We start from the raw sequence: 26757 nt of genomic DNA on the forward strand, positions 1-26757 counted from the left end.
TGAGTGAGGTTAAGCTACCATTTTTCTCAAGCTCTTTCTACGTACATAAACATTTAAATTCAAAAGTTGCTGTGTAATAAGCTAGTTTAATGTGATAACGTCCGACTGACTAGTTATGTTTATGACTTGGATTAATAATTAGCACTTATCTGAATCCAGTTGTTCACTCCAAAAATATAAAAATTAATCTGAACCACAGAAGTAAACATAACATTTTTATTTATGCTTCAAAAACAAACCACAAAACTTGCTTGGGAAAATGCAACATACAGAAGGAAAAAAAAAAACATGTACACCTTTAAATTATACACTTTTATAAACAAAATAAAGTCTATATCTATATTTTACAACAGCTGGTTTTGCAACAGTTGTCCAGATTGTGAATCATATTTCTTTTCCCCATGAGTTTATTCTACAGATAAAATACAAACTGTATTTCTGTGTCCAGCTATATTATACATGTCATCATTTCCTTTAACATGTTAGGTTTATCCTAACAGTCCACTGGCAAATATCTTCTAAAATCTCCTTTTTAAAATATAAATGTTTATAATTTTTAACAAAATGCTTACATTTCAGCTCAACTGTAAGTTGACTAGCAGCCCAATAATATGGACCCGGTCATAAGAACTGCTGGAATGATAACTCCGTTATTTTCTTCAGCACAAAATCACTCTACACACAAAAATAGAAAAGTAAACCAAAATTTAAAAAAAATGGGAGCAATCTGAGGGAAGGGCATTATTCACATCTCCTTTCACAAAATGAATAGTAGAAATTATTTGCATATGTACATCAAGTGCAAATTCTACTCTGAAAAAAAAAAAAAAAAAGTTATATTATGGATCATGAGGGTCTGAAAATATATATATTAGATGGGGAAAGTGCATTTCAAGTGATTATTCTGCACTAAATCAAAAGAAACAAAAATATGATTTGATGACCTGGGGAAATATTTTAAGTGCAGTACCCATATTCAAACAGCAGAGGACGCCACCAACCTTAGCTGCCCTTAGCGAGTCTTAAAGGGGCAGGCTGCTTAAATCTCTGTAACAGAACAGCCACTAATCGTCATTATCTGATATAATAAACTGGACAAGGAGTTCAGGAATGTTCCTTCCTTTGTCCAAGTCCACTTGTTTTCTTTTTCTTTTTTTTGCTCAGGCCTTGAGCTCTGGAAAGTACCTTGGCACAGTCTTAACAGGAACTTTTGCAGGAAAACCCTGGTGACATCAAGAAGCATTATAACACAGAGAGGGGTTCAGTTTTTTTTTTTTTTTTCTATGGCAAAATGATTCATAGCTCTTCACGCTTTGACTATTTAAAGAAATAGTTCATGCAAAAATGATTTTTTTTTCCCCGCCCATAGTATACTGACCATAATCTCGTTTCATTTTTGTGTGAACTGTTTCACGCTATTATTGCCAATCATTTGACATGGCGTCAAATGTGGAACTTTTTCAGATAAGCCAACAGTGAATATACCTATCTGTACCCCTTATAGAGAAGCCGGTTCTCGTGCAATTGCTTATGCACATCACAGATCACATTTACTCCATAATAAATGCAGTGACATTTGATGATTTGTAAAACCATTTTTGAACATCAGCTTCACAATGCCTTCAAAAGACTCGACAATGAATATCATAGATTGAAAAAGTCTTGCATTTTCCAAGCTGTGGTCAGTATGTAAGACCTATCCTGGATGTCTGGCCTACACCACTGGAAAAATCTGAAAAATGAAGATCTGTGCCTCGTTTATCATGTCTGCTGCCTTCCTAACCAACCCTAGAGAACCATGTGACCGATCTGGCGGATTTGAAACCAGGACGTCCTCACAACTGGACAGAAAAACACTGACCTATACCATTTATTGGACACCATGTTGTAGGTAGGGACTGCAAAATATCCCAATTATATTCTCCATCTCATTCATCGCATTTTCCACCCTCTCTGTCCTCCGATTATTTAATTGCTCTGTCTCAGTCAGTGAGGACAACCAGCTCTCCCTCACTGCGTTCACCCGCGTCACTCTCCTCCCCTTCGCTGTAGGGCTGTCTGGGCCTCACAGCCTCTCGCATCTCGCTCGCTTGGCCTTTTGGGGGCTCCAGACCCCGAGGAAGGTAGTGCTCCAGGAGGGCAGGGTGCAAGGGCAATGGGGCCATTGACACCGGCGTGGTCGGGTACTGTCCTTCGCTGGAGGGGTACGGTAGCTGCTGCTCTGATTGGCTGTGGGAATAATCGTTTTTTAAATTACTGATGACTGCATTCTTGGAATGGTAAGATTCACAGACTTGCATCAGCATAAAAGTTAACGAAGCGATGTATCCGATCCACACTTTTTAAATCGATGCAAGTTGGCATTTGTATCCCGATGCATCATTTCTAACATATCTGCAACGGTAAAAAACAAATAATATATATATATAAAAATATTAGTAGATGTGCTATATTTTATTATTTAGAAAGTGCCCAAAAATTTGTGAGCAATATTTTATATATAGATCAGAGGTTACGTTAGACTTTAATCAGGGTTCCCACGGGTCCTTGAAAGTTTGTGAATCCGATTAAAAATTTTCAAGGCCCTGGAAAGTTTTTGAAAATAAACAAACATAGATACAGGTCCTTGAAAATTCCATATTATTCCCTCCGGTCCGCTAATGTGTTATTTCGCCAGCACTTTGTGCTTACTAGCTTGCTTGATTTACGTTGCACATTTATGCGTTATGTTAAGTGTTTCCCACGTGAGGTACTTTGTGTTGTTCGTTGCCATGACGTTCACATGCACACGAAACTACTAAGAAGGTACCTCAACGTTTCACAGACACACCGTGAAACATTGCAAAAATAGGCTGAAACCACTGAAACGTGATGACTGGAAAATGCCAGTTTCAAGATATTTGGCTCACCAAAGAAGATTACAAAGAATGGCTTGCCAGAGATCCAAAGGATGAATTGCTTTGCTTGTTAAGATAATGTAAAGCCATGAGGCAAGAAAAACTTAAAAGCATATTCATACATCTTAAAACTTCTGGTTACATGAGCCAGAATTTTCAATAAAATCCATGCAAAAGTTAATATTAGATCATTTGAGAATACAGTATAGTATGTACCAAATATTGTTAAATTTTATGCAAAACAGAAATACGACAAATATCAGATTTCTGTCATATGGCCAAAAATAAATGCAAAAAAAAAAAAAATAATAATACTAATTGCTTTTTTGCATAGTTGTGTTTGACACATGAAAACTGTAACAATGTATCTTACAAGGTGACGCGATGTAACCTTTGCTCTCACTTGAAATGTGTCCCCACATTAAGTCCTTGAATTTGAAGGTATTGGACCTAGAAAGTCCTTGAAAGGTCCTTGAATTTGAAGTTAACCAAGGTGTGGGAACCCTGTTTAATATTGTCCATTTTGACGGACAGGGTCGTAAAAATTGTCGATCTATTATTACCGGTCACTTTAATTTTCATATTTTAATTATAACAACTCATTTAATTGCTTGTATTTTTGTTCACATTTTCATTATTAATTATGAACCTACAGGATGAGCATATAGGCTTATGCATTTATATATTTATGAAGAGAACAGATGAACAGAGACTGTGCGTCACTTTTCACGTTCAACACCACACACCGCAGTGACAGCGGAGGCCACAAAAACAAAATATTCTAGGGCTGGGTTAAAAAAAAAAAAAATTTGATTTCTCGATTTTAATAGATTCTTATTTTTATGAACCAATGTCAATTCTTAAATCCCAATCGATGCTGTTTTCTGTTGATGAGCCGTAAATATAGCACATCCAATAAAATCGCAATAGGCTAAGCTTTGTGCATTGTCAATTTTGATATGAAAAAGTCTCAGATTTCAAATTCTGTAAGTAAATTCAAGCAATAAATACCGTTTTGTCAGTCTCTTTAATATGGTGTGATAGATCGCTGTAGACACCTCAGTGCAAGCGAAGTGGCAGCGCATGTGAACGGATCATCTCTTTCGCTTTACTACTAGTGGATACTCGCCCTTGCGTAATCAAAGGCATAGCAAAAGACTCGTGACAGTTTTATTTTTGTTCTGGAAGCTGATGGTCCTGCGCTCTGCTGCCACACTGGACAGCGGTGGGAATTACAGTTATAAATGACAATAGATCGCCCTCAGTGTAATCTGTCAAAGTGACGGACGGCCTTCAGATTTTTTCCGTCACAATTCCGTAAATGATGGAAAATTTTCACTTAACGCAACCTCTGATATAGATATAGATTTCTCCTCTCTAAACTGGCGTGTCCTGACAATCACATAGAATATAAATTAACATGGATGTCTGTCTGAACCAAAGAAATAAATGTGAACCATCGGTACCATATTGATTTGCATAGCATCATATTTTTTCCATTGCATTAAATTGGATCGCACTGCATCGTAATGGGGTGAATCGTATTGGTAGCTGCTTCAAATGTATATTTAATGCACATCCCTACTGCATTCTCCAACCAAATGCACCTCTGAAAAATTAAGATCTGTTGAGTGTGTCAGCAGGCATCACCTTGGAGGGTAAGTAACTCGTTGCTCCTGTCGTCGACTCTTCATCATGGCCTTGTACTCTCCGACCCGCAGTCGTCTACCCTCCACGATACAGGTCCGCTTCGGCCGGGGTTTGTATTTGTAGTCTGGGTAACGTTCCAGATGCTGCCGACTCAGTCTGGCTTGCTCTTCGTAGTACGGCTGCTTCTCCTGATTGGACATGGACTTCCACCGGGAACCTAAGGGATCACAAGAATTACAATAAAGTAAGGTACAATATCATATAACCAAAGGAAAACTACATGTGGGCACCAAAAGTATGTGGACCCCTAATCAACACATCCATGTGCTTGAACATTTATGGGAGCTTATTCATACACACACGGAAATGTTTTTCACTAGATGATACTGGAAAATAAATATATGCACTATTGCAGTAAAAAATTTAATTGCATGGCTGTATATTATATGCACCCGTCAGTAATGATTAAAGCTACTAAACCAGTTTATTAGAAGGAAGTATCCACATACTTTTGGACACATGCGTTTGGAGCAGGTTTTTCAGTGGGTTTTTTTTTTTGTTGAAATTCTACATCGACCGGGAAGTGAGAGATAAATTAGAGTGAAAGTACAAAGTAGTGCAAAGAAAGAAAAAACAATCACTGACCTAAAGAATTCATTGACCGAATTCTCTACATGTTACTAATATTTGACATTGTAAGAATTTGATTTACCGACTTCATACGTGCAATCGTGCTGCCTCAAAGTGTGCTGCAGGCTAAAAAGGTAGGAAACTGACAGAAACGTAGGTGTGTACTAAAAGGAGCTGCGGGCCATGTTTAGGAGGAGAAGAAAGCCTGAATCAGGAGGGTGTCAGTGTCACCACAATGGAATGGAATGCGAGTGTTTTGTGAAAGGAAAGAACTGAGGAAGGCAGAGGTGCAGCAAGGGATGAGGGGGCTGAGTTTTGGGTGTTGTTTTCCTGTCACCCCAGGAGCCAGGTGGCTGTTCGTGCCCTGGTGTGACCCCTTTTTTCAACCCCCTAAGACCTTCTGTCCTCTTCTCCGTTCCAGGGGCAACGGCAAGTTGCATGTTTGAAAATATAGACGTGTTTTACAGAGTGACACCTACACTTGTGACTGTAGGATTAGCTGTGAGCATAACAAACTCAACGTTCCCATAACCCCTCAGCCCATCCCAACAAAAAAACAACTGATCTCAAGAGAAAGATAAAGGGGTAAAGGAGATGAAATAATAATACAACAATGTGAACAATGTTGTCAGAACAGGTGCTTCAGAATCCACAAAGAGGAAGGATTAGAGACATTATAGTCAGTAGAGCATTCGTTGATGGAAAGTATGGTGAAAAATATTTGACAGCAACATTTTTCTTTGACAAGACGACAATTATAAAAACACTTTGATGGACAAAGCAAACAATGTGCTAATCTTAAAAATCTATGGGCAGGTTGAAAGTCTAATACAACAATTAATATATGCAAATTAGAGTTACGTGTCAGACTTGTACCAATCATTTATGTGCATGCAATGTTAATCATTTTAAAATATATTAATATCACTACCTCTAAAACACTTTAGATTAAAGAATACACATTCGCTATTAACTATAAGGGTTTTCCCCTCAATAAACTCATAATTTGCTGCTTACTGATAGTAAGTAAGGTAGTTGTTGCAGTAGTTATGTTTAGGGTTAAGGGATGTAGAATATGGTCATGCATTAATATGTGCTAATAAACAGCCAATATGCTAATAATATGCATGCAACTAGTTGATAGTGATAGTGTTACCAACTATCAATAGACTAATCGCTAAGATCTAATGTTTTTTAAAGCAGCGGCTCCATTCTCTCTTACCAAGGATCTTGCTGATACTGGAGTTGTGCATGTCAGGGAACGCCTGCAGGATACGTCGTCTTTCGTCTTTGGCCCACACCATGAAGGCGTTCATGGGACGTTTGATGTGGCCAGAGGAGGGAGTCCGGGACTCACCAAAGCTTCCCACACCAGAGATCGCCATCTGCCCTGTTGGGAACAACAAGATTAAAAACAAAACAATCAGTCTAGACACACATAACTTCCTTTTGTTTGACTACATGCCCTGCAGCCAAATGCAATTACACAGGCAGGTGGCATCTGTGTTTGCTGCATGCCAAAGAGGGTTTTTTATTGTATTAGAAACAGTCATAAATTCATATGCATTCGTAAGGCAATTATTTATTTGATCAGAAAAGCACACACACCAGTGACATGCAAAACTACATATCTCAAAATGAGCAATTTGAGGGTTGCCTAAACGGCTAGTCAACTAAACTGGTCGCCATATATAATTAGATTGGGATGAGATGATCGGACAGGTTTCTTAGGAGGCATTTACATAAGACCAAAATGGTTCGCAACAGAATAGAACACAATGCAATCTGTTTTTAAGTTGACACGGCTTCACCGCAAGAAGCAGTGCAAAAACTAATTTAAAGACTCTCCCGTGTGAACAACTAAAGCACAACATCCTGGGAGTATGCTTAATGTATTGCCAAAATAAAACTGAAAAAGTGAAAACATAGTTGACTCATACATACCCTCAGAGTCACTGCTGAGGTGGTCCTCAATCGTCCGCAGGGACTGTCCGTCATCCATCCGGTCTCGAGACGCCTCCTTATGATCAATCAACAGGCAGACAGACAGATGAAAAGACAGCTTATGTTAAAACACATATAAAAAAAAACAATCATCAGTGATCACTGCATCCAGCTGGAACAGGAATTGCTTTATTATGTTAGCACCAATGCTACAGAAGCTGGACAACATTACAAAAGAATCTCGGCCACACCTATGCATAGAAACATCTGTAGTTGTCAAATATAATTCTGAAATTCAAACATTAATGAGCTATATTCATCTCCCTTTCAAATGGCTTGGCATTGTTGCCTACGTCTACCTGCATTTTCAAGAGCGTGTAAAACAGTTCTACAAGTGTCAAGCTGTTAAAAACAGGTTTAAGTGGAATGCTTCAAAACCCTGTTGACAACAAAGGCGAAATCACTGTCATATCTCCCTGCGGTTAAACTGAACTCAAAAGGAGCAACAAAGTGGTTGTCGAAACAGGTGTCTACGGAGACTCGGGGCTGTTCCGCAATTGCCACGTACACAAACAAGTGAACACACAAGTTGCAGTGGGACTCTAATAACAGCTGTTCTTGGCTGAAAGGGGAATGTACCCCCGATATCATGAACCTCTGTAAACCAATAGCCATCGCTGACCCTGACCGCCCCTCTTCTCTTGTAACACAGTGGGTGTTCTGAAAGAGAGGCACTTCAAGTGTGGGCCATTAATGGACACTTGCCCCGATGCTTCGGCCTTGAAGCATGACCAATGGTGACAAACAGCGGGCCCCAGGTGCCGTGAGGAACCTTGGAGAACTGGGGTGTGGAGTATCTGAGAGCGTGTTTGTGTGTGCGCGAAGACGTAGACTCACCAGCCTTGTGTTGTTGTCCCTCTCACGGTCTCTCTCTCGGCCTGTCGGGCCTTGTCCTCCACGCAACAGCTGCTGGGCATCATGAATGGCTTGTGTCACAACATCACCCTCTCCCAAGAAGCCTGAAGAGTGAAAGGGCGAGAGAGAAAGGAAACTTTAGACAAGGTCAAGAGAGATACATTTATCCCTCTCCGTCTTGTGATGCACAAATAAAGCACTTGGCTCGATCTCAAGTATATGATCCTGTCCCGGATGAGCCCCCTAGTCTTCAGTCCAAAGGCTTAAGACAAACAGTCACGTCTGGCGATGACACATTCTCAGGGGCTGGTTCGAAGGGGGAACAGGTTTTCTGAACTGCTGACAACTGCCGTTAATACTTGGGATAGAAGCGTATTGGCAGTGGGAACCCTAAGAAGGGTCCTTTCTAACAGGGTCATTTTTTTCTGAATGTGATTCCTCAAGGACTTCCCTCTCAAACAATGCCATGACAGGAAACCTCAGTGGATGTGTCTGACTCATAAAGAGGTAGAGATTTTCTGACATACCTGACAGCACAACAAAAGTTGTGGAACTGTAATAAAGAAATTTACGGTCACGGTCTAAATCTACTAAACAGTTCTGCGGTTGTTGCAAGATCAGTTGTAACAAAACAATTTTTCGACTTGTCAAATCAGCTCAAAACACAAAGCAAATTATGTTAGAGACTGGATGTGTCAGTGAGGTGTAGTATCACATACTCAGGCTGAGGGCAGATCGTGGAGGGCTGTGCGGCAGATCTCTGGGTCGGTACCCGGTCTGCAAGTGGGCCATTTCCAGTGCCTGTGGACTTGGGGTCTTGGGTTTAGCCGTGAGGTTGAGAGGTTGACTGGTATCCTGGAGCACAAAGTCATTGTGAGATTCACTAATGAATACAACAAAATGAGATGACCTGCAGAACAACGTAAGAAAGGGTACCTGGCGAAAGACTGTACCACTGGACCTTTTGACTGGGGTGGAGTGTGGATTGGTCAGCAACTGCATGGGATACTCCACTAAAAACAAAGAAAGTTCATTCAAAGACTTGAAACTTGAAGGATTTACAAACATAAATGGTCAGTGAACATGCTAGAGATCTACTACCCAACTCCAGCCCAATGGGACTTCGCCAACTATCATGTTTAGGCTAGGTTCAGGTCAATATTTCCATGTCCAACTTCAAGGTAAAAACTTCTCAAAGTGTTTATCGCCTGAGAACATCTCTAATATAGCTGAATAAAGTCTTTGAGCTCAGATTCACTTGTGTCCTTGATCCTCTACTCCAGGTTCATTACAAAGGCGGCTCAACAGTGTCAAGCATGCTGTTAGCCGACTAGCTCATACACTTGTTCTATTGTTCCCTGTTCTTTCCTTCTACCCTTCATCTTCTAAGCAAATAGAGTACATGCATACAGGCATCAAAGTTGTGCGTTCACAAGAGTCTTTTAACCGAGCGAGGACACAGTGCCATACATTACAGACATCAATGCAAAGAACCCGCTCTGTATTTTACCAGATCAATATACACTCTAAATCAATGGCCAACCCTGAACTGTTCTTCAGTGCATGTGCAAGAAATTCACTCAGGCAGTCCTTTCAATTAGTCTGTCTTTCTGAAGCTCATTCTAAGTGGACCAAAGACTTGAGCAAAACCATCAATTCATGCAATAACCACTTACATTACAGAACAGACCTTCAGACGAACATGCACTAAGAAAAGGAAAAAGTTCTTTTGCAGTTAATACATTTCCAGAATAGCAAGTATTAACCCTTTCAGTTCAGCTTTGCTCCAGTCTACTTATTACCTAAAAATACAAACAACTGCTGATAAGCGTATGCTGAAAAGCACAAGAGCAAACACGTTTTTCAAATAACCGACAAAGAATAATATTTGAAGTCAATTATTTAGAGATTTTTGACAGATGCCGTTTGATCCATCTGAATATAACAGATGGCTGAATCCTGTGTCCTAACAGACTCTTATTGTAAAAGCTAACTGTTGCTCAATATGCCAATAGGTAGGCGTTTCATGCCTATATCGGGATATGCGAATAATTCACTCCATTGGGCGAAGGGAGGGGAGTTGAGGACATTACCAAGGGTTTGGTGAAGCTCACCTGGTTTGCAGGGAATGGGCTGCAGAGGCAAACCCATCTGGGCTTCAGAGGTGACTGGCAACGGTTGGGCATTGGGATGAAAGGCAGGGATCATAACATATGGCATGTTTACCTGCTGGGTCAAAGGTAACAGAGAACACCTTAAGTCACCTTATATTGTATTTCCATACTGTCCAAATAGTCTTAAAGGAACAGTTCACCCAAAGAAACGCTGATTTAATCCTTTTAGGTGAACTATTCCTTTATGATCTTAAGATGCTCCCAAGTTCATGCATTCAAACAAACTGCAAGATTTTGAATCATGACATTCAACCTCACCTGAATCTGCTGCTGCAGTAAGTTGATTTTATGTTGCTGCTGGATCAACTGCTGCTGCTGTTTGGCAATCTAAACAAAGAATCGGTATTTAGAAACCAAACTAACTCACATATTGCTGTTGCTGATTTCAAATGACACTGCTTTTGCTTATTTTTTCCCCATTTTTTCAACTAGAAGTGTCTCCACACCTGTTCTTGCTGCTGCCTTGCCAGTTCCATCTGTTGCTGCTGTTTCTCCAGCAGCAGAGCAGCCATGTTCCTCTGCTCAGAATGAGCTCCTAGCAGCTGCTCTCGCAGACCAGAGAGCTGGTTTATCATCAACAACAACTGAAGCTCCTTTTCTGCCAGACTCTCTGGGGTTCCTGTAAACAAATACGCACATGCTGGTGGTCAGGCAGAAGGTGTCAGTGAAACACAAATGTGAGATGATCCACAATGGAACACATAGAAACAACATTATATGGTTGCTCTATTTGGTGATTTGCATGACAAAGTGCATGTATGTGCAGTACACATAAATTCACCTTTTAGGTTGACACTGCCATGAAGACCCTTCCCAAGGAACTTTTCTTTCCAGTCTGTATTCAGAAGTTTTTCAATAGTAGGCATCACTATTTAAAAAAAAAAAAAAAAAAAAGGAATGGAGAGATTTAAAAATAATAATAATAATAATAATAATAATAATTTATTAAATTATTTTTTAAATAATTTAAGTAAAAGTAATTTAATACATTTAATTATATAAATATACTGCGTGTATATTGTATATTATATACACCTGTATATTATATTCATATATGATATATATGAATATGAGAGAGAGAATTTCACTTATAGTTTAATATATTTAACAATCTACAATATATTTATAATAATATAATGAAGTGCCTTAATGTAGTTGAGGAGACGCAGACAAAAGAGTGACATAATAAAGAAGCAAAAAAAGAAAAGAAAAAAAAAAGCTTCTCATCTCGATGAGAGAAAAGCTGTACTGAAAATCCTTGAGCTTAAAACCCCCAGTTATACCAAAAGAAAAACTGAAAACTGAAAATTTCATAGAATGTGTGAAAACAAAAGGAAAACCTTTTGAGAAAACACTCGAGGACTCTTTAATAACCAAAGAGCTGTGAAATGTATCATACAAATGAAACCATCGAGAGGCTTCATAGAACTTGAAGCAAAGTAGGAACTTGGATCATCTCAATGTAGAGTGCATTAAAAGCAATGGCATTCTAGTTGCTGACACACACATGGACAAACCACTTGCATGGGTTTCCATCAAAATTAAAACTTTCAAAAACCTCTTTTACTCTCAAACAACAGCCTTGAAACATTGGAACACAATGAATGCCACGGAGCAAATGCGAATATGCTAATTAGCACTCCATGAAGACCTTATTTTTGTAAAGGAACCGTTGCACTTACCCTCACTGACATTAGGCTTGCTGTCAGACTTATCATGAGCTCTGCTGCCTCCATCTTGACTGGCAGGTGTGTATGATCGTATAGGGTCTTTACTGGGAGAGCTCGCCTGAAAAACACAGGAACCATGAAGTTAAGTACTCACTACAGAAATCTTACATCTCATTTTATTAATTTTTTTTTAAAATAAGATGTTATTTTATAAAACAATATTGAAATTCATGAACACTTCATACCAAAGGAGATTGTGCATTAGGGGGCGCTGACTTCTCAGAGTCGTCTCTGTCTGACAGGTGCCGAACTGACCAATCACTGACTGGAGAGGACTGCTGGGATTCTCTGTGGACGACTCTACCTCCTGATTCGTCGTCTTCAAGCTTGATACCAACACCCACCATGGTCACATTGCCCTTGGCGTGGGGATGCAGAGCAGGTGGACTGGGCTCACACATTCTATAAAGCCAAACCATTCAGAAAATAGAATTAATCGGTCTGTGTTAATCCAAAAATAATTTGCTCCACTTCTGAAACAACTTTCATTTTCAGGTGATGTCATCAAGGCCTCTTAATTTTTAGCCCCTCCCATCCAACCACCTGTCATATAGAGGTGCTTTGGAGCATCCGATCAATTCCAGATTCCCATTCTACACATTCGCTCATTAAATATTCAGTTTCTCCCAGAAATACGTTACATTACAGAAACAAAATGCATTGCGTGCAAAATTTCATGCTGAACTAGCATTTCATCAAGAAGAGAGCACATAAGACCATATTACTAACAAGGGTATTCCGGTTTTGTACAGCTACTGTCTGGGAAGAACAGAAAGACCACAGGAAAAAAAAAAAAAAAAAAAAAAAAAAACAACAGCTGACTGCTTTGCATAAGGAACAGAAGGGTTTTTGTAGAGCCCAGACACAGGCCGCCCCATTCAAACTCTTTCACCAAAGCCACTTCTTCAGGGTCTCTGGGGCTCAGGAGCCGCTCGGTGTTGGGAGAGGATATTTGTGCGTGTTTGTGTTGTGTGTGCGCATCCTAAGTTGTTCGAGTCTGTCAACACACTGTCAGAAAACAGATGCAAGACTCTAGTGTCCCCATCAAGTATCTGGCCGTCTCAAGTAGCACGGCAAACCCTTCTGCAATGAAGGACAAGAGGAGGAGAGAGACGGACGAAGTAAAGGAAAGAAAGAGAAGGCGATTTCAAAATTAGCCGAGGTCTATAAACACCTCTCCTCCTTCGCTCTGCATGACAAAAGAAACACAAAACAACCCAAAGAAAACAAACACAAGGGAAAATGCATCTCTCCCATTCTGTTTCACTCTCTAGCTCTCTGTATAATGTATAATATATATATATATATATATATATATATATATATATATATATATATATATATATATATATATATATATATATATATATATATATATATATACACACACATAAAATGCCCATTGTTACAGAGAAAGAACAAAGGAAGTTTAAACAATGGGCATGACATGGACAAAAGCAATAGGCTGCAGGAAACACAGCGGGGTAACAATACAAACGGAATGTGCCGATGGTCCGTGGCAGAGAGAGAGAGAAAAAAACAAAACAAACAAATGCGGTACACTCACTGGGCCGATTCCAGTTCCTCCTGTACTTTTTCATCCACTCGGAAAACACAAAAGCAGCCTGTGCGTTTACATTAAGGCACAAGAGAAAGGTTGAACACTTAGCTCAAATGTTTTCTGTTAAGCTGCTGTGCAACTTGGTTGAATTGTTTGAAGAAAAGAATCCAATAGACCAATCTGTTCTTCTGAAGTAGTGATTTGCCAATCTGGAAGGTGGTTTGGGTAAAAGGGCATAGTTTTCTGTTCTGATGTACTTGCCTGACCTACAAGCAAATAATGTTTTGTCTGTAAAAATACAGGAATTGCATTTGTTTGTGAGGAGGTGCCACAAACTAAAACTTTGGATATTCACTGGCAGTCGTCAAACTCCTTTCAAGTCGCTCTTTCACTACAAATCAGTCAGTGTGAACAGCAAACTTGATACGGTCTTCCCAAATCAGATTTAGATACCAAGGACAAGACCCCCTCCTTTCCCTGGGAACCGAGTGCACTCAAGAAAGATCATGCCACCATTGGTGCATTATAAATAAACACTTGCGAGGAGTCTGCGCTATTAAGTTCCTATTGTGACGAGGCTAAAATTATTTGTTCCCCCAGTTGAGGAGCGCTGATCCACAAACCAGGTGCAGGAAGTGTGAATTTGTCAGCTCCTTCCAAGTGCACTTGCAGTTCTAGAGATATTCCGGCTATTTGCTTGGAGGGATTTGACTGTCAAAAAAATGGCACAGCCTCAAGCTCTAAACGGACTCGTGAAGATTAATGTTAGAGCGAAGCTTCTCCACACTCATCGCGCACAAGTGTTAAAGAATGTTGCATCGTGAAAAAAAAAAAGCAACAGTTGGATGTGTAAATCCTAAACGAGCAAAGCCAAGAATTCACGCAAAATGACACGATATCACATTTTGCATGTAGCATAGTGTTTTTTTTTTTATGTAACTACATGAAAACCTCTCATTTGAACTACAGAGCAAAGTCAAAGAAATGGGAACAATTTCTCATAATTGCTAAATTTTATTTCTCACAGTTGCAACTATATATATATATATATATATATATATATATCTCATAATAGTGACTTTATCTTATTGCAAATTAGATTTTAGTCAGACTTTATTTTAACTTTTGCCTCAAATTCCGAATTTGCTGCTCATTAATAGTTAGTAAGGTAGTTGTTAAGTTTAGAAATAAGGTAGGATTAAGGGATCTGAAATACGGTCATGCAGAATAAGGCATTAATATGTGCTTAATAAGTAATAAACAGTCAATATGGAATTAAAAAGGCATGCTAATAAGCGAGAATTGGTCCTTCAATTAAAGTGTTACCAAGATTTCTTTACTCAAAAACAGGTTTCCATAAAGAATTCATCAGATGTTAAAGGAAAAAGGAAAGAGAACAACACACACACACAAAAGGATAGTACTGATAGCATTGTTCTTAATCCTCTTTAATCTTGGCTCCAAGCAAAACGTGAATGTGTCATAACTTGGCGATAGTGATAAGAAATATAATGGCAAGCTCTTATGTCAGCACATGCAAAACAAGCCAGAAGAATCAACATGATTGATGGTAACTGCCAGTCTGTCTTACAAGAGAAGTCGCCTCAAGTTTGTTCTTACCTGTTGTTCGGATGTGGAGCCATAATACGCATTTCCAAAGAGCTCTGACAGACTTTTGTAGTTAAGATAACATCAGCCTCCAGGTTTTTTGCTTTTGCGCTAAAACACAAATGAAATACTTCCCACGGTCAGGGGCACGCGAGACAAAAGCTTAAGTTGCCTTACAAGTCGCAACGTGTCGCGGCCTCACATTCTGTCCCGCGCTCCTCTGATGCAAATACGAATTTTCTTTGTTGTTTCTAACTCTCCCTTTCCTTGTGATGATCCTGAAGTGCTTAATTTCCGCATTGTGACAAGTCGGGCTTATAAAAATTATCAAGAAGCACAAACAAAACTGTCAGGAATGCCAAAAACAAGCCTGTGCACGCAAATACATTATTTTACCGACATCCAAGCGAACAGAAGGCTCGTAATGACAAAACACCAGTTTGAACTTTAAGTCCAAAGGCTCTTTTTTTGCTTTTTAACACCCTAAATCATTGCACTTGCCAAATAGAGGCACATAGCAATTAGACACATTCTAACTTTACAAACACCTGTTGTAAACCAGCACTCGAGACATTGTGAGAATGCAGCAGACCGCATTGGATGATGGTGGGTTTCAATTAAGACAAGACGCAGCTAAAAGCAGAAGTGTTTGTAGGCTTCGAGACCCTCAGCATGCGATGCAAAATCCAATCAGCTGTTGAAACCCAACAACAGGAGCTTCCAAACCCACCTGCCAGTAACTGTACTCTTAACAAAGATACAAAGCCTTGACCTACACAAACAGTCTACCAACCTCAAAAGCATCTGGTCAGTTTTCATTGTCTTCTGGATGTCTCTTGGAAACCATTCCACTTGCCAGTGTGGAAGTCTGAAGTAGCAGCTCATCTTGTTATATGGAAGACAGTGGACACCTCCTTAGAAAAACCGTCCAGTGACCTCCCAGGAATAGAGAGGAGAGCTGGTGCTCTCGATGCTGGATGCGCAAAACTGTGGTCACAAAAGTATGCCCTATAGCGAAGGCAAACAGTAGCATTTGCATGGCGTTTGCCTCGTTTATAACTTTCCACTGAGTACTTTACACAGATAGGGATTTGATAACATTGTAAAAGTGAAACAGGAGAAGAGTATCCAGGAATAAACATGGCACAAACCAAAATCAGATGGATATATATACAGAACTTTTTGTTTGCGTTTTGATTTGACTGCTAATGACATTTACTTTTGTCACATATTAAAAAAAAGATACATATCTACTAATGCAACTATTTGATTAGACTAAAAATAGATAGAAAAACTACACTATGGAAATTGTTCAAACAATGCTTTTATTTCGATGAATGCAAGACCGACAAAAGAGTATTCTGGAAAAACAGCGATATTAATTAATTTTTCCAGACCAATAATTATAGGGTGTATGTTATGTCATGCCTTTAGCAATTGTTCATGCACAAGCATTACAAACTCTAAAAGAAACGCCTTAAAACGAATCACATAGTAATTATAGTAAAAACAACAATTTGACGTCATTGGAAATATTACAATGCAACTTTTACGATGATCGTTAAATCACAAACAAATGAGTAATACAAATTGTTGAATTTGCCAAGAAAACACATGAACAGTAGCGTGTAAATTCTTAGAGTCGAAAAAAAAAAAAAAAAAAAGTAAAGTTTTGTAAACCTGTGGCAAGCTAGTAGTCAAATCTCTTTTCCTACAACATACAATACAGCAAGCAAATGTATTTTCATTAAGTATTGACGAGTGAGCTGTGTGTAATAACAGCTCTTTTTTTGATGGACTTTCCTCTTCCGTGCAGGGGACAGCCCCTGATAGTCCCCGCCTAAACTCACCGGTCTCAATGTTTTGAATGCAGGAAAGGAAAAAAAACAATGCAAATAAACATGGTTTACACACAGTGTGTAAAAACCACAAGGACACATGGATTCATAACCAAAGATGCATTACTAGCTCGTGATGAATTGAATATTGTTTCCAGGTACCATTTCAATCGGAAATACTTTATAATTATGTCAGTTGCTGTTTATGAGTACTATACATTTATAGCATGCCTTTAAGCTAAGCTTAACTCTTTATTTATGATACGGTTTCCAGGTGGCAATTCCTAAAAAAATTCAGAAAAAAATTAAATGGTTTTTCAGTAATAAAAGTTTAGGTGTACATTAGCATCATTTGTTGTTTGCTTTTGGGATCTGATTGTTTGCATTTGGTCCCAGAAATGGTGACGTCTGAATTTGTGTGACCTGTACATGCATGTTTGATTTGAATTAGGTTTCAAACTTTCTTAAAATCTTCCTGGAAATTAGGAACAAAAAAAAACTAAAACAGACTAGGTGTTTTAATTCTAAGTAATTCATCCATGTACATTTTTATTATTAAACACAAATTCATACACTGTAAAAAGTGATAAGTTGACAACTTAAATTGAGGAAACCCGTTGCATTAAAATTTTTAAGTAAATGATAATTAAAAAAAAATAAAGTTAACTGAATTGTCAAGTTCACTTAACTTTTTTTTTTATTATTATTATTACGTACTTAATTTTAAGGCAACGGGTTTCCTCAATTTTTTTAAGTTAAGTCAACTTTCACTTTTTACAGTGTAGCTTAATTTGTTTTTGTTTTTTTCAGTATTTAGAAATATATATTTAAAACAAATAATAGTTTATAATGATGTGAAAATTATTTTTTCATTTACTCCCATTGGGAGTAATATCCAATCAATCAAACTGTAATTTTGACAAGTTAAGCTAATTGTATGTGTACTTAAGACACACACTGCAAGCTTTGAAATCTGCCTTAACCATTTTAACCTGCTCAAAATGTCACTGTTTTTAAACAACATCATTTGAGATGTGTTGGATGTGATATAAAAGTTCATAACTATGCATGTGATGCATGTAAATAAATTAACAGAGCTTATTTTTCAAAGTCCACAGGGACAAAAGTGCTCATAGCTGAAGCAGCAGCCTCACATATTTCCCATAAATCAGCACGGTACGTCAAAACACACATTGTCGGCGACTTTTTCCAGTCGACTGTCTTTTTCCACAACAAAAGCAGCTCTAAAGATCAGAATTTTGGGCTCATGTTCTTTTGAGACCTTCTAAATAAGACGTATAAATGGGATGATGGTACGACCACGCTCTGGACACAAAAGAGGGGGAGAGCAGAAAGAAAGGAGAGTGGGTCGCCGCCGTTTTTTTCCTCCTTGTGCTTTTGAGAAACGCAGGTTAAAAAGCAGCCTCTTTCATTGTGCCTCTCTCGGCCTAAAACAGTCCGGTTATTGTGGCGCCAAGTGAAAGGCTAGTGTGGCATTTATCTGAGAGACAAGAGGAGGGGGCAATGAAAGGAGGCCGAGCACAAAACACACTTGGAATAAAGAAATATAACAAGAGAAAGGGAATAAAAGATGTTAGTGAAGGGCCCCCTTTGCGAAAAAAGGCGCACAAAAACCTTCCGCCACCCCCTTCAGGCAAAGAAAGACAAAGGCAAAATACATTAAAATGTGCTTTTTTTCTAAGCCTGGCACACTTTTATATCCAATCTCGATTCAGATGGACCCTTTCCATTTGTTTTATATAAAAGTGCAGCACAGTTTGTGCGCAATGCATTAGACATGTTTTCCAAAGCTAGGGATCATAACGTCAGCTCCAGAACGGTCTGGGTCTTGCTGGCATGTCCCTGAATGACTACAGGTCTTTGAAATGAGTTAGGGTTCTTTGAGAAAAGACAGTGCATCTATGGAGTTGTCATGGCGACCGGACCAGGATGTTTTGTGCTACGAGGAGCAGGTAATTCTAAGCAACCACAGGTCATAGTCTCGAGTTCAAAGTGAAGATGCGCTGGGAAGCAGCGGGTATTGAAAGTAACATCATAGTGTTTGAATGATTTAGAACATTCCACTGATCCAAAAAGGCATCTTAAAATGATAGTTCACCCATAATATGCCCACCCTTGTGTTCAACGCAAAAGAAGATATTCTGCACAATGTCCAAGCTGTCTTGGTCCAAAAACAAAAAAAAAAGTAGTTCATATGATTTATGTCCTGTATTTGAAGCATCATAAGAATGACACAAATGATTTTGTAAATATTACAATGATTATTGGAATACGTTTTACAAGGAAATACTGTTTCAGTCTGTCTGCTTCAAAATGTCATAACACATTCAACCTTTTTTATAGTCAAATGCATGCATTTAGAATTGATTTACAAGAATAGTTCTCAAAAAAATAATTGAACTTAACTAGCAATTTCTGAGTGAAACTGTTTCAAGGTAAATCCTACACCAATTTTTTTCTTTCCACTGTGAAATCTTAAATCGTTATTTATTACAAATCACCTCCTCTGCCTCACTAGGCTGAAAAAAAAATAAAATTCAATCAGACATTTATTTCACACTGATTACAAATTAATGCAAGTAACATTGAATTAAGTTACATTTTGAAGCAGAAAGTCTGAAATTTAATTTTCAATCAGAAACCGCTAATAAATTTCACAATTACAAAGAAATGCAAGTAACATTGAATTAAACTTGAAATTTTGAAGTAGAAAGACTGAAATAATATTTTCTTGTAAATCATACTCCAATAATCTTTGTTTTATTTAGATCTTACGAAAAATCTTTTTTTTCGTGTGTCAAATCTAGCTACTTAATATGTTCCTCATACAAAACTATGGACCACATAAAGGTGAGTAAATAAAAAAAGAAACTTCATTTAAACTAGAACAAATCAAGCTAAAATTAGGCAGAAACTCAAAAGTTTTTTCTCCGTCATGTTACCACCTGGTGCCACGTTCAAATGGGGCAGATCGCGGAGCTGCATTGCTCAACATGAGGACCCAGACAGGAAGAGAAGACGAAACCTTCACCTTTCAGGACATCCTGAGACCCTGCGCCTCCCTCCCCACCCCGCCGGCCACTTCACCGGCGCAGGACGGAGCACATGGGCTCCTGCTGTCAAAAACAGGATACACACACACCGCACGGCTGAGAAACAACGGTTAATAGAGAAACAAGGGTGGGAAAAGGAGGCATGACGGAGGAAGACCGAAGGATATGATGGAATTGTAGAAGGATTTGGGATGTTTTGAGAGAAAATCCATCAAGTTTACTTTAGCTCATGGAGGCAGCAATACTCACCTAAAAATTAAGAATATTTTACCCAGAAATGAACATTTTGTGTTTATTTTCTAACCCTCATGGTGCTTTTTCTGCATTTTGGAAGCTTGGCAGATGTGGACGCAACAAACTGTTGTTGTATTGAAATGAGCCGCTTTGTTGACTTTGGTTTTGGAGTAAACGGGGACAAAATGTCATTTTTGCCAACTATTCTTGTAAATCATATCTAAAAGCAAGAGATGCATGCCTTGGGACTCCAGGGAAAAGAACCTGGGTCAAATGCAAACAATCTCCAATCATTTAAAAGACCGGTGCACAAACAAGGCAGAGCGAATGCAGCACGGGAAAGAGTGACTGGAAAAAGCGTCACTGCTAACAAATGTTGAGCTTGTATTTAAAAGCCACATCAGTATGCAGTATCACACTTTCTGATAACATCTCAAGAGATGCTCCTCAAACGTCTTGCACAAATAGAGGCGAGAAATACACACACTTCCACTAACATACAAACACAACCCCCCCCCTTTCTACAAAACCTACCCGCATTTTGGAATCAAACACAAACTTTAATTATCACATTATGTCAGCAGTAAAATGGTTTTTTTTTTTTTTCAATATTTCAGGATGATGTTGAAGCAATGCTACACAGTCGCTCTTCCATAAACAAATAGCCTACAAACTTAAGAAAAAGTTTTAAACTTTTACATTTAAAACCCAACCTTTAAAAAAAAAAAAAAAAAAAGTGTGATTCAACACTAGAGAGGTGATATTTGTCAGCTCTTACGTACAGTGCCATAATTTGATGACTTTCTGGCAAAGGCGCTTCCCCCCACGCTTTCACTACATTAAATTGCTTTCTCTGTAAGTTCTAAATGATACATTTCTGTGATTCTACGTTAGCGATGAGTCAACTGGTAATGTGAGAAGGAACTAAACATGTTATTTATCTTTCATTGAAAAGCTCAGGTGCCAGACAACGTAGTTAAAAAAAAAAATTCTCTAAGAATCTGGCGAGACACGAACCATTTCTAAACCTATTTTTAATGTTTGTGGTCTAATTGCAATAAAAAGAAATATTTGTAAAGTCTCTTATTTTCCCTTTCTATTCTTTCTCCAAACTAATGAAAAGCCTGTAAATAGTGAAGGATATCATTATCTCTCTTTTACACACATACCAAGTTAATGCGTGACGTTAAATGGTGTATAATAAGATAAAGAAAAAGTCCTAAAGGCATAAACCTGAATGTATTTCTCAGAACTAAAATTTCAAGCAATCACCTTGCGAACCTCAAAATAACTCATTATGCGAGATCCCCAGTGCAATCTGTGGACTGTTTGTCGGAGCGTGAATTAATATATAACAATCCTTGATTAATTTGTAAAGAAACAAATCATGAGGCTACGGCGGTCTATTAAAATATCAACCCGCAGGAACACTACGCTGTGTTCTCAAAAGTCACAGCGGAGACCAGTGCAGTTCATGCAAATAACTGCGGGACTATTTCCTGGTCATATTCATTACAACTGAAAGCGGCCTTACTGTATTAGAATGACAGTTTATCCGACTGCGAGTGCACATAGCAAGATATTTGTATTTTTACACATGACAAACAAACAAATGAAGCCCACACAAATCTGTTGACAATATTTGCACTGACGTTATTATTCAGATAAATGTAAATGATTAAACAGAATAGAATATCACATTTAGTGTGGCTTCTTATATTTATAGTGCAAAGACATAAATTATTTACATATAAATTAGATTTATTAAAATATTTCTAAGGAGATAAAAAAAATTTAAAAAACGTTGCAAAAAATATTTTATACGGTGATAAGGTATAACAATTAATGAAAACGTATGATTTCTTCTTACATTATTTCGAAACTACCCGATTTCAATTATTTATTGGTTTTAATTAACCTGAATTAGAATTTTTACTATATTTCCAGATTCTAGAACCTACAAACTAGACCATGGGAACATTTCTATTACCTGAAAAAGATCTGAATTGTGTTGTTTGTTTGCTTCTCTTTGTGTCCTTTCAATTTTCATTTCATTCAGCGCAATTCTTCCCCTAATTTAAACAATTATACATTCAGGGCATAAATCCACCCTGCAATTTGCCCCTGAAACTTTTATGTGAAAACCTTTGTTTAAGCTCACACCCAAACCAGCATATTCAGTCCAAATCAAAGTCATGTTGAAGCTTGCATCATATGAAACTTCACCTTTTGCCCATCACACACTTTTAATAATCCTGAGAACATGGTGCAGAACAAACACGCATGCTAAATAAATTCAAAAGTCCAGTCGCAGCACGAAGAATCAAACCTGTTTGGTCCTGTTTACTCAACTCAAAAATATCAGATTTTTAATGTAATACTATAATATAATACAATATAATATAAAATATAATATAATAATAATAATAATATATATAATATAATACTGCAGCATAAATGTGCCGCCAAAAATGAAATAAAGATGCATAGAAAAATATAATTTTACCATTGCATAAATTATAATATGCAATATAACTTCGAAAGCACTAAAAGTCATTTAAAAAGCATTAAAAAAAAAAGTTAGTGCAAAACAACTAAAGACAAAGCGCGCAAAGTTGCAAAGCAAGTCTTACCTAAAGTGGCTGAGTTCACGGTTATGACAAAAGAAAGAGAGTGATGCTCGTTTTGATGGGCGGCTGTCAGATTGTGTGCTGAATCTTTCTCTGTTCTAATGCTCTAATGGAGGACTTTCTAATTTCCGCTGTGGGTCTGAGCTCATCTCATGGTAAAGAGGGTAGGTGGAACAAAATCTGGAGGTTTTTGGGAACATGTAGGCGAAAAGTGAAAGTCTCATGGCACTTTCCAGTTGCCACCTCTCACGTGCGGAAAGCCATTTTACAATTTCAGACAAAGATAATTTGCCATTAGGGATTATTTATAGAATGATTCTGTATTCTCATGTGCTGAAGACATAAGAAGGATCTACAAAAATGTGTGCAATGTAGTAAACGTTTAAGACACAGCAACAAAACATGCAGCCTTTTCTAACTTTTGACATATGCATTGCTTAGAAGCAGTGTTTTTTTTTTTTTTTTTAAGTCTTGCAAAGGAAACCATTTTGAACAAGATGCTGTTAGGGGTTTTTAGAGCAGGTCTTCAAGTGTTCCTAAACATTATGAACAAAACTACTTACAACGCAATCTTTACAGACAAAATTACATTTCATATTTCTGACAGGGCCCCTGAGCTCTTTGACTCCAAGCATAAACGGCTGAACAGAACACACTCAAAGCGTGAAGATGATTTGATGGACAGCCACAATGATCGAATGCATTATAAACGCGAGCTTCTCTGGCCTGCTCTGTTTGATTTCATTGATGTTGTGGCAAGCCCTGAAAAACTCACTTAACAAGCTATTGTTGTCTCTCTCTCATCAGACCCTGGCTCAATAGGACACATGAAACAATGCAGCCCCGAACAGAAGAGGTCGAAGTTTGAATAACAGAAAGAATGGACTTTTGTTCATTCGCCTGTCCTAGCAAAGCTCTCTAGCCTATGGGAAATAATGTCACGAGTTTGTCCGTCCATCAGTGCTGCAAAGGTTTCAGCAGAAGCACAACTTTTACAACTTTTTTTGCATCCTATAAAGTCAGTAGAATTACCCAGGTATATGGCAGATGATCAAAAACATGATTGGAACAACTCCAAGTGTAAGCAATAGTTTTATTTAAAAAGTGTAATAATTTTATATTAAGACAACAGTGTAAGCTTGACATAGAAAGGAGTGAATGATTGATCAATATATTGGCCAGGCCAATTAATTGGACGATACTTGGCTAATTTAAAACAACTTTCATTTGTACTATTAGTGGAAGTGCTGTTTCCTCCTTGCATTAACTGAAAAAAAAGCTTTGTCAGTGAATAAGAATTCAAATTCATAACATTGTGTACAATAAATGTCTCATTTCGGTCTTCAGTCAAAATTACGATAATGACCATACTTCGCTCAAGATATGAATCATTGGAAAACCCCCTTTAGTCGTCCAGAAAACTCAAAAAGCTATTAAACAACCTGTTTTCAGTATGTTTGCCCTCCAAAGTGCTCTAATAGTCATTTCAGCCTTGGCTGTCAGATAAAAGCACCACAGAGTTTGTATAAATCACTATGTGAAGTGATCTGGGCTCAAGACTTCGCAGAAACCGGATGTATAGACTCACTGACAGCTAAGGAGAACCACCACTGGTTTCCTGACCTCTCAAAACGAGTAAGAGACGGATAAAAACAGAGCTGAAACAGAGAGGGATGCAAGGAAGGAAAATAAGGCATAGGGTAAACATAAGATGGATAGAAACGAGGGGAAAAAGCAAAAGGTCAGAGACTCCCTACTGACTGGGAGCTTTGTGCGCAGTCAGTCACTGTGAAGCCAAACACTCGCGGCCACTTCGCCAACTTCCCCTTTAATGATCCGTCGACATGCCCGCTCACAATGGAGGTGCACAACTCAGGTGCTCAATGTTCTTGGCGGGATAAAAGCGGAATATGTTGCCTGCACTGGCACGATGTGCTTATTTAACCATGCAGACATAAAGAGGGAAAATAAAATGTCTACTTAAAGCTCATTATCAAAGTTTAACACCTATTCAGAAATTGCACCACAGTTGGTCTGCCCTGAGGAGCTCTGCTTTCTGGTTATTCCGGAAGGCTGATATTCTTCAACAGAGAGAGAGAGATCAACAGTTCACTTCACACAGAAAATCTGTCAGACCTGTCAGCTACCTGAAGAGCAACTCTAACTCTTTAGCAGGTCTCCAAATTAAAAAAACAAAAAACTTCAACTACTGATGTACAGTGATTTTATATGCATGCATATATACAAATTTTATGTAGTTATATATTTACACATATGTGTATGTAATAAATACTATAAAATCATAAAACAAATTACTATATAAATTTGAATTATATTATAAATCAATTTAATATATATATATATATATATATATATATATATATATATATATATATATATATATATATATATATAATAAAAAGTATTATAGCATAATATTATATATCGCCATTGACATTGGCTAATGTGAGCTGCTAATTTCTTCTTTCTAAAGGGCATAAAATTATAAATTATTAGTTATTTGTGCATGCACTTTTAAGCACAAGAATGGTCATATTAGACCCAATAATCAGTATTCAGTTCACTTTAACAAATGAGTGATTAAACAACACGAACAAGGCAATTTCAGCAGACAAAAACATCAAATAAAAATGCATTTAATTGTTTTTAGAAAGTTTGCTAGCATGCGTTCACCTCATATAGGCTACAAGAGAAAACAAACATATTTGAAAACGCTTGCATAAAAAAAAAAAAAAAATGCTTATTTTTCAATAAGACGCGTAAAAGTTAATGTAAAATTAAGTAGGAACTTCTTCGAAATAAAACAACTGCTTCTTCATGTACAATGAATTGCTGCAGTGGCCTTGAGAAGACACTGAATACACTTTCAGCTCACATCAATAGTAATTGACCGAGTACGCATTGAAAGCAGGTTGTCATTTCCTATCCAACCGTACGAAAAAACGTGCTGTTCAGACACACCACAGAACAGTTTCAGGTGAGAAAAGAATACGTTTGATTCAAAACTCTTAGTCAAAGTGAGTTTTGTTTACCCTGCAGAATCATAAAACCGGGATATTTTGACTTTGCGGATGCGTAAAACGCTCGCTTAGGCGATTCAGGTAGATGCTAGTGGATCAAAATCATCGTCCCGTTGATCTACTTCTGTAGGTTTGCTATATCTCTCACTACAGACAGAAACAAACGTGTCAAACACTCGTGCGTAAAGTTTCAAACAAAGCGCCATTTGCCCACTTACCAACTCCAAAAGAACTGTGCGCTCCACAAACTTTATTCCTTCAGTCTTTCCGTAGTCTCTGGGCCCGCAGAATCGATAACGCCGCATGCAAAATGTGGTTTCCCCTCGTGTCAATGAATAATACGCCTCTGTCTATCAACGGTTTACAGCACAACCTGAGACTCCAAGCGCACAGCTGATAAATGTGTCGCACTCTCGCAGATCCAGCCTCCCTTCACTCCAGAATGACTTTCTGGTGTTCAGTTTCCAACATTCTCGCTCCTGCTGCCTGTCATTCACCTCCCTCTTAAAGGGAAAGCTCTTCTTTCTGGGTTTCCCTTGGCAAAAGGAAAAATGCTGGGATTCTTGAAGGGGGGGGAAAGGGAGATGCTCTATTCATGAGTACCTGCTGTTTCAAGTTCAGCTTTAATGCCATTTTATCCTTTATGTAGCTCTAATGCACACACTTTAAAAAGCACAAGCATAGAGTTTTGGAAAAAACACACAATAACATGCATTTGTATACTTTTTATTTAGAAAAGAAATTTAAATTTCAGTCTATTTCTGACACAAATCCGTAATATGGCTGTAAATTATCTGGAATATATTGTATGGACTTTTATGAAACTTTAGT

The 26757-nt window shown here is 38.0% G+C and overlaps 1 protein-coding gene across 4 annotated transcripts; it reads right to left on the reverse strand.

Annotated features, from left to right (window-relative positions):
• Window positions 1-202: 202 nt before the first annotated feature.
• Window positions 203-26443, reverse strand: LOC131549702 (transcription factor SOX-13-like). 4 transcript variants are annotated; one of them, XM_058792093.1, is made up of 14 exons: window positions 26145-26443; window positions 12126-12342; window positions 11893-11998; window positions 10992-11078; window positions 10657-10829; window positions 10469-10537; window positions 10151-10265; window positions 8973-9049; window positions 8756-8891; window positions 8019-8140; window positions 7122-7197; window positions 6400-6567; window positions 4548-4764; window positions 203-2229 (listed from the first exon to the last, which is right to left on the reverse strand). In XM_058792093.1, the coding sequence occupies exons 2-14, from the start codon at window positions 12339-12341 to the stop codon at window positions 1983-1985; spliced, it is 1809 nt and encodes a 602-aa protein (XP_058648076.1). In that variant the 5' UTR covers window position 12342; window positions 26145-26443; the 3' UTR covers window positions 203-1982. The 4 variants fall into 4 exon arrangements, with proteins under 4 accessions (XP_058648076.1, XP_058648077.1, XP_058648074.1 ...); XM_058792094.1 differs by lacking the exon at window positions 26145-26443 and adding an exon at window positions 22889-22990; XM_058792091.1 differs by lacking the exon at window positions 26145-26443 and adding an exon at window positions 15903-16083.
• Between the last annotated feature and the right edge of the window lie 314 nt (window positions 26444-26757).

Source organism: Onychostoma macrolepis, chromosome 11, assembly GCF_012432095.1.
Source record: "Onychostoma macrolepis isolate SWU-2019 chromosome 11, ASM1243209v1, whole genome shotgun sequence".
Classification (NCBI taxonomy): domain Eukaryota; kingdom Metazoa; phylum Chordata; class Actinopteri; order Cypriniformes; family Cyprinidae; genus Onychostoma; species Onychostoma macrolepis.